The following is a 9,037-nucleotide window of genomic DNA, read 5'->3' on the forward strand; positions in this document are numbered from 1 at the left end:
GTAGGTTTTTTTTTAAAAAAGTCACTTTCTACACCTCGGAGTTTTTTTGGTAGTAAATAGTCCCTATTTACAGCACAGACTTGATCCCTGGCTATAGCAAGCCAAGCTTCTTGGTGAGCGCACGCAGCAGAGGTGAGCCTGTGGTGTCTCTGGGTATCTCGTCAGGAACTGGATATACAGATGAAACAGAGGTTACTAGGGGTGCTGGAGTGGATGAAATAGAAGCTTAAGGACTGGAGCTCATGACAGACCTGTAAATGCATCATACAGCGAGCAAAGGCAAAGTAACTTCAGGAAGCTGGAGGCTGGATTTAGCCAAAAAAATGGGAGCAGGTGTCCGTGAGACTTGTATTGCGGCAGCCTGTGTTGGTGTGGCTTTGTTGCTGGTGTATAAGTTGAAGCTGGCTAGATAGAAAGTAGCTCAGACTACTTCTGATGCTTTTATATAGAAGGACTACTGAGCTGACTGAAAACCATTTAGATATGGTTTTGTTTTTTTTTCGTCTTGTACAATGACCCTAATTTACGGTAGATGGACAGACTAGGTAGGATATGAGGGACCTTTTCAAGTCCAGTCTTCTGATTCTGCTGGGAAATAGGTCTCTTATTTGGTCTTTAAGTTGCTTCAGATTGCAACATAAGCAGGCCCAAGTTCTAGGAGGAAGGCCTTTGCTTAAAGTTGTTACTTGAAAAATTGGCTTTTAACGCTTATTGAACTGCAAATCCACTATAGCAGTGGTAGTCCAGGAAGCTGAAGGGAGCAATTATATTTCCTGTTGCCTTTTCTTTCCTCCTTCTCTGCAGGCTACACAAATAGATCTTCCAGGCTTTCCTGCTCTGTGCTGTATTGCTAACCACTGATTGACTCTCCTGCTGACAGGCCTCTGAAAACCTTAAACATTTCACCCTCGTTTTAACTTTCTTACTGTAAATTGCTGTTTTAATTGAATGCGTTTTTGTCTGTCTTACCCCCTGCAAGATGTACTGTTCAATTCTCAGATCATGATTTGTTATTTCATACTGTTATCAAAATACTACCTTTTTTAGTAGAAGATATTTAATGATGTATGCCACGGTTTCTAGCAGTGAAACAAATAGATTGGTAGAGAACAGTGTAACTTCTTGATCTGTCTTGGGCTACAGTATGAGAACTTGAAGGCTACAAATATAAGAATGCCTGAACTGGTATTGTGAACCAGTTGTGAGCCTACCCTTGAACATAAGGTAGAATTCCATTCTGTAGAATTCCGTAAGTCAGGAGATTAAGTAGTGCAGCATTTGCACTCTGCATTTAGTGGCTTCTGAATTATGTGACAGTAAATAACATCACTACAGCTCTGTTTTAACCTCTGATGGAGGTTCTGTCTATAGCAAAAATGCTTGAAAGACCTGTATTGTATGCGTGTATTTTGATAATCCTCAGTTAAAAAGTATTACAGGCACTTCCAGCTGCCTGTTGGGTGGAACCTGAAAGCTTTAGGAACAAGTAATACAATGTAATAGTTTGTGGTCCTAAAGCTTTTACTGTGTTTGGAAGCGTGAAACTGTAGCCTGTCCTCACTACAATTCTGTGCAAAACCTCTGAGGCAGGTCTGATAGCTTAAATGAGCAAACTAATGAAAAAAGCCATGCAGTAAACAAATTAAGAGGAAGCCAAAGGATGTGAAGAAGCGGTGAGTGTGCTGCTGAACAGCTAGCTTTGCACGTTGACTTCAGAATTAAAGATTTGGGTGACCTTGGTTTGTTACTTCTCGAGTCATAATCAAAGTTCAGGAGAAGAATACAAACGCTTCTGTTCTTCAGTGAAAGAGCAGCACAATAACATGAGGAAATAAGACTTTTTTCTGAGTTACGGAACAGGAGGAGAATTCTGGTTTGGTGTTCTCCTGTCTTATGTGACACTTAATATAAATATACATACATGAAAGATAATCCACATAGCATTTCTGACTAGTGACCAGGAATTAAATAGTGTTTAAGGTAAACCAACTATTTTTGAAGTACCACTGTAGTGCTTTTAGGTCTCTGCTCAATTTCAGGTGTGGTATTTTCAAAATTCATTTTTCTTGTGATGCTTTTTACAAAGATGATGTGAGTGCCTGGGGCTGCACAGGTGCTGAACAGTTCACATTTGAAGCTAGGGGTTGATGCTTCAGTGAAGCCACAGTGAATGTAAGTAGTTTAAGCTTCTTAGTCCCATTATTATCTTCCGGTACATCAAATCTTCATCTTCTAGGGTTGATTTGTGAAGGGGAGGGAAAGAAGAAAAATCAGTTATTCATTAACTGAATCTTGTATAATACTTCCTTTCCTCGGAAATGCTTGAATTTGGCTCCTACACTGTATATTCAAAATACTCTCATTGTTTTTAATTTAGTCCTGAACTGGTATTAAGAATAGAACAAACATTGCTCTATAGGCACAGATGGAGCTTCCATATGTTGAGAGAAGCATTAAAAGTATTAACATAGGAGATATCCTGCACCCCACCCCTTCAGTGCAGACAGCTTTCAGAAAGAAAATAGCTGATAAATATTGAAGGCAGATATAATGGTGCATTGTATATAAGCACAAACCTTGTAAAGCATTCTTGTATCACATGTATAAGCATACCTGACTTGCTGGAAAGCTTATCACAGGTCATGCAGTACTTTGAAACCTCCTGGAATGAGATTCTCAAACACATTATATAGAGTCTGGAGACCCTGGCACAATGATTTAATGCTTCTGCTAAACTTCAGTGTGGGTAGGATTTATTCCACACTGACCACTGGAGATGTAAAGGGGTGTGTGTGTGTGTGTGAAGAAACATGCTCCCTTTGGAACTGCTTATGAAGTAAAAGGGTACTGGTGTAAGGGAAGGAACAACCATTGTGCTGGGCAGGTCAGCCTGTCTGGATTTAAACTTTCATGTATAGATCAAAAAGTTGAGAGGTTAAAGACTGAATCTTGCATTGTTTTTTGAACACTTGCTTTCACAGCTCTTGAGCAGACTTTTAGTATGTGCCCCACCTAACTTCCTTCAGCTGTTCTCCCTGATGCAGAGTACTTCCCTTTCCTGTGTGATTTTTCCTCTCCCTATTCTGTTTCCACAGCCATCAGGACTTTATGAGTATAAAATCTTCGGTGGTCTTGCTGACTGTCCCCCAAAACTGTGTGCAGATGTCTATATGGATTTAGATTTCAGAAAACAGTGGGATCAGTATGTTGAAGGTAAGTTTATCTAGGCATTCTAAAAACAAGCTTCACATCCACATTGACTCTTCACTCTAAAACTTTCTTCAAAGGTATTTTAAAGTTGCTGCATTCAAAGACTTGAAGTCAGACTGAAGTATCTTCTGGGTTAAGGTTTCACTCCGCAAATATACAAGTAAAAACTGATGTGGAACAACTAACATCTAATCACCATGTAGCTTTCTTCGAGAATGAAATCTTTCCATGTCAGCTAAAGCACATAACTGGCATCACTTGTTATGCTGGAGCACCTTGCAGCTTCTAGTTGTTGTAATTCCTACATTAAACTTTAGTTGTTTAACTTTAGTAGATATTCTGGTGAGAAACAGAGATGGTACTTTTTGTGCATCCTTGCGTATTGCAGGGTAGCAGTGCAATGGCTTGCACCAGTTTGATGTGTGATGGAATGTCTTTTCCTGAAAGCATTCATTGTTCTTGGCACCTTTTACAATCGGAAATGGGTTTATCAAGAGAATAATTGGTGACTTTGGGCTTTTACAGAGAAAGGAATAACTAATTTAGATGTGTTTATTTAACATTATCTTTTGAAAAGGGAGTTGAACCTGGATATCCATATGATGTTAAAACATCTTAAGTCAGCAGTGACAAGGCAAGGATTCAGCTGATGTAGGCATCCAGTAATCCATTTATTTTAAAGAAGAGGAGCCCTTCCCTTTTGAGCCCGTGCTTAAAATCAGTTCAGGTCAATAAAACTGAAACACGGTCAGAGTGTTTTGCTGAACAAAGAACAGTGTTAAAAAACAAAGAACTGTTAGATGTTGTGTTTGTTAAGTCTAGGACAGCTCTATGGTGAAGGATTACTGATAATGTCTTTGACCGTATTGGTACGGAGAACTGCATATTTGACTCATGTCAGTACCTGATGAAACTTAAGCTATGTCTTCATTAGTGTTATTTGTCAAAATGGGCAATAGCTTTCTTGTAGCAAAGGCCACTTTGCCGTTAATGACACAAAAAGAGCTGGAGTGGGACCCAACATATTGGATGTAAAAATACTATGCTATCTTAAGTTACTTTGGTAGTCTTTGATTTAACTGCATTTAGGAGAACTGAATCCTTCTTAAACACTTTTTTGTTTTTAAGAGAAAAGAAAGGAAGCAGTTGGGGGAAGCTACGCGCTTAAACTAAAAACTAGATAATGTTGCAGAGCTGGTGTTTATATCCTTGCTGACCATGATATGTTCATCTGTGAATTTATACTTGTGCTGGTACTTCAAGTCCAGCGTTTCACAGAAGTTAACTCCTGAAGGGCATAAACTTAATGTTTTCCTTTTAGCTTGAAAATTGGCACAAGCCCACCCATTCTTTAAAAGTCTACATATGATGAAATAGTGCTAGCCAACATTTTCCATGTAAACTATAAAAGGAGTTCTCTGCGGAACTGCTGGCTGGCACTGAAATAAAAACGAGAGCAGAGTAGAAGTAGATGCTTTTTTAGCTGAAAATGTAACCGCTCCCGCACTAAGCCTAAGAGGAGCCAATCTCTATCCTCTAGTTCTGTTCGGCAACACTCGTAATGAAGGCCTGACTGGAGGCAGATATGGCCAGGATTCCTGTGAGTACTTCAGAGGCCAGGCCTCAGGGTGTTCCCATCTTGTAGATATCCAGGAGCCTGCTTTGGAAATAGCCAGGGTACTAACAGCAATGCAACAGCAGCAGCAGTCTGATACCAACATTTCTGAGGTCTCGGGCAAACCCTCAGCAAGAGTAGATCAAGCATGACCCCACGGAAGTTGTGACTAAACTGTAGATTAGTGACTGAGGTACCATATGGTTCTGATACAAAATGATTGAGCCTGAGCAATACTGAAACTTGTTAATCCTGATTGCAACACCATCCTAATTGAGCTCAGACCTCCCAACTATTTAATGGTAATAATTGACTGCTAAAGCAGCAAATGCTGCTGTGCCTGTTATGAATGAAATGGACTTGGGATCTATTGTAGTAATGCTAAGTGAAATCTGGTTATTGATTAAAATGCACTGTGTTCTGCTTTGATCAGAAGCTGTCCACTAGTATTGGCAGACTAAAATGAATACAGGTGGGATGTGAATGAATTTGTGTGTTTTTCCTGTGTTTGCAAAGATGAAAAGGTAGATGACTTAGTAGCTATAAATTTCACTGAAATCTTTAAAATAATGTCTTAATCCCTTTGAAAAAGGAAAGCTCTGCAGCTGGAAATGAAAATCAAGCTAATAAACCAATGCTCCAGTGACCTCTGGTGGATGGCACAACGCTGTAGCTCAGTACACCACGGAGTATTGTGCATCCTATACTGCTCCGGCCTGGAGAAGAGGAGAAGCTCTTTTCCTGAGTGACAGTTGACTTGCAGGGCATACTAACAGGAGCCTAGTTTGGAACATGTTAAAAAAAAAAGGGAAAGAATCTCCCATCTGTGGCACTCTTCTTGCCTTAACAACGGGGTTAGCAGTCTGTTCTAGCCTTATTTTCAGAGTAATTTAAAGTGATGTGGCAGACTGTGCATTAGCAGTGAAGGATATATAACACCTCTAGGCAGGTGTTTCCTCTAAAGGAGGAAAAGACCACTCTGACTGTTAATGTGAACGACCTTTTTGGATGACCTCCTTGTTAACTGCACCCATGGAATGCCCAGATCCCTGAGCAGAAAGGAATTTCCCCTGGCTCAGCCCTGTGGCTTATCAGGTCCATTACCCTGATAACGGCAGTTTCTGCCTCAAGGGAGGAAGCTGTACTGTAGACAGGTTTTCAAACTCAGTTATGTAGTTTGATTTAATCTAATTTTTCTCCTTCATGCCACACTACTGGCTGAGTCACTGCCATGTTTTAGGCACTATTCTTGGATATTTTTTTCCTATTCAGCTGCCTTCTGATTGAGTTTCCAGGCAGACTGAAAGTGGTGTAGTGAAGGCTCATAAACCACTCAAGCTTCTTTTTCACTGTTGCTTGTATATACTGCTGTGAAATTCCTAATAGCTTTTCCAAACTTCATTAAACCTTCATGTAAGACCTCTTCAGGTATTAGAAAGCAATACTTGTCCTAGTTTCATGTTAACTCAGAATCATTTACAAGGATAATGACGTGCTTGTGAAAAAAGCATACTGTACTTGTGGCTCAGAATTATATAGAAGATGCACAGGCGAGGAAAAATCTTTGAGATGGAAAGCTAACTGTCTGAAAAGGAATTTGACTCTGCCTCCCTCAGAATTGTTCTGGGTTTGTGTTTTGGGGTTTTTTGTGTTTGCTGCTTGTTTGTTTTTTAAATCAATGAATTCCATAGCAGCAGAAAAACAGGCCACCTATTTTGTGTATTTGGTTCCTGAACAACCCTGCTATAGAACTCTTTTTAATGTATTCTGCTGCTACAACTTTACGTGTGTATCAATTTTGACTTAAGGGTTGTGTGTAAAATGTGTTCATGTCAGAAATCTGAGCAGTTCTTGATGCCATGTATGGTTCTCTTGCAGTAGAAATTGAAAAATACCTAACAATCTTCCTTTTTCAACTGTAGCGCTGTATGAGAAATCATATGATGGTGAAAAAGTAATCTACTGGGAAGTGAAGTACCCTTTTCCTCTCTCAAACAGAGATGTATCCTTTCAAGCTTTTTGTTCCTCTTGCAGTTTTTTTGTCACCTGGTCATCCAGGGATCCCAACAATGTACTGATCCTACTGCCCTGCAGCACTTCATCTAAGATCTTGCAGTCCTCACATTATGTGAATATGTATAGCATGAAGAAGAGTGTGGGTGCCTGTTCCCATGCACAAGTAGAGCTCACATAGCTGAATTACTAATCTGCAGGATTGAATCCTGTAGAAGCATAAGAAATAACTTGCAGGGGCTGGTATTTGCAGTGGAATTCACTTGTCAATTCATCATATGTCAAGCTGACAATGTTTTGACATGCCTCCTCAACTTGGAATACAGTATGTCTATATTCGTGAATGTCGAGAGATGGATGTTGATGGACGGAAGATCTGGGTTGTGTTAGCTCAAAGTGTGTCTGTTCCTCAGTGCCCTGAAAAGCCTGGCATTATCAGAGTTAAAAGCTATAAACAAAGTCTGGCTATTGAAAGTGATGGCAAGACTGGATCTAAAGGTAAGAGGTCAAGAAAGTGTCATCATAAGTCATGTAGCTGAAGAATGTGTGTATTAGCAAAATGCACAGAGAGGGAGACTGGAAATTTTAAGCTTAAACCAGTTATCATAAAGTGGATGTACTGAGCACTAGGAAATGAATGGAAGTTTTGGAAACATCCAGTGCAGTATGCTACTGTTAAAAATCTTTTATTTATCCATTGGGCTGGGTAGTTAAGAATAGACTACTGACCACTTCATTCTGCTTCCCCATCCCACCCCTTCCTCCCCCAGCCCACACTTCTTTTCCTGCCAGCCAGTTCGGTTGGGTAGAGTCTGATGGTTGCTGCTATATGGTTAACTTGGCAATTATACAATCATGTTTGACAGATTTATAGGTTAAAGGGTTTGCCTACAGATTGACTCCTGTCTGAGATTAGTCCTTTAAAGACAACCTTATTTTATGAGACTAAAATGTTTTGCAATAGTCTAAATTAATATTATAACACTCTCAGCTTCCATGGGGTTAACTGGGAATGACTAGCTTCACATTCCACTTCAGTACAAGTTTACTTTTTTGTGAAGAATTTAGAGCAGAACTGTTGTACTTGGTGCTTCGGTCATGCACACCGCGAGTTTCTGTCATATGATGTTAGAGCTAACACTCAGACTATGACTGGATAACCTTCTGGTAACTTTTCTCTCATCTCTAGTCTATATGTACTATTTTGATAATCCTGGTGGCAAGATTCCATCACGGCTGGTCAATTGGGCTGCCAAGGTAAGTAAAGAATGACATCACGATTGTCTTTGGCTAACGTTTCAAACAGTGTATTCACTGCATCCATACCTGTCTTCTCCTTGTTGGGTAGAATTATTTTTTTCTGAAATTGATTTATTGACCTTCCTAGCTCTTATGCAGTCCCACAGACTCACTATTGTCTGCTCTCATGGTAGTTGTCTTAATTTTTTTTTTTTTTAATTCCTATCAAATTCCTTTGGTTAGTGAATCAGGAAATTTGTGCAACAAAACCAATAAATCCATGTTCCAGAGCATATGTGAATAGCCTTAACACAAGCAAACTTCAATAACACCATCTGTTCATGAAGGATTAAAGGAATGGTCTGCTGCTTTGTACCAGATCTTAGAATTGTCCTGTATTTGTTTGAAGGCCTTGGAAATTCTCATCTTGATTGTAGTTTTTCTTGATGACACTATGCAAGAATGACTTTTCCACTTTTCTCTTTACAGAGTGGTGTACCTACTTTCTTGAAGGATATGCAAATAGCTTGCCGAAATTATTCTAAGAGAACATAAGTCAAAGTTGTTCTGAATTGTTTAATTCCTAGAGCTCTCCAATTAAAGGAGTGGCTATTATATATTACACTGGATAAAATCTACCTCTAATATTGGAAATAATTTTATTTTAGTTGGTTTATGCCTTGGATTGCATTAGATCTTTGTTTCCATCACCAGCTAAAGAGCTAACCACTGACAAGGTAATGCCAACATCAGCTGCATGCTTTTGAAAGTACTTAAGTTTAGCCTTGTCCCCCATGCTTTGCTTTTGCTGATTGTCACGCGTCAGCTAGAGGAGTTCTGTTGATTGAAATATTTTTATTGAAATATTTTTCCACACAAACTTAAGGAAAACTTCTTTACTGTAAGGGTGTTGGAGCACTGGAATAAGCTGCCCAGAGAGGTTGTGGAGTCTCCATCTCT

At 39.5% G+C, this 9,037-nt stretch overlaps 1 protein-coding gene across 1 annotated transcript; it reads left to right on the top strand.

The window, feature by feature from the left end:
- Positions 1–3,038: 3,038 nt before the first annotated feature.
- Positions 3,039–8,722, top strand: PCTP (phosphatidylcholine transfer protein). The gene is made up of 5 exons (XM_010165737.1): positions 3,039–3,213; positions 6,748–6,827; positions 7,165–7,336; positions 8,028–8,095; positions 8,567–8,722. Exons 1-5 carry the CDS (start codon positions 3,039–3,041, stop codon positions 8,630–8,632), a joined length of 561 nt encoding a protein of 186 aa, XP_010164039.1. The 3' UTR covers positions 8,633–8,722.
- Positions 8,723–9,037: the final 315 nt, after the last annotated feature.

The sequence above is a fragment of the Antrostomus carolinensis genome, unplaced genomic scaffold (genome assembly GCF_000700745.2).
Source record: "Antrostomus carolinensis isolate BGI_N321 unplaced genomic scaffold, ASM70074v2 scaffold28070, whole genome shotgun sequence".
NCBI lineage: Eukaryota > Metazoa > Chordata > Aves > Caprimulgiformes > Caprimulgidae > Antrostomus > Antrostomus carolinensis.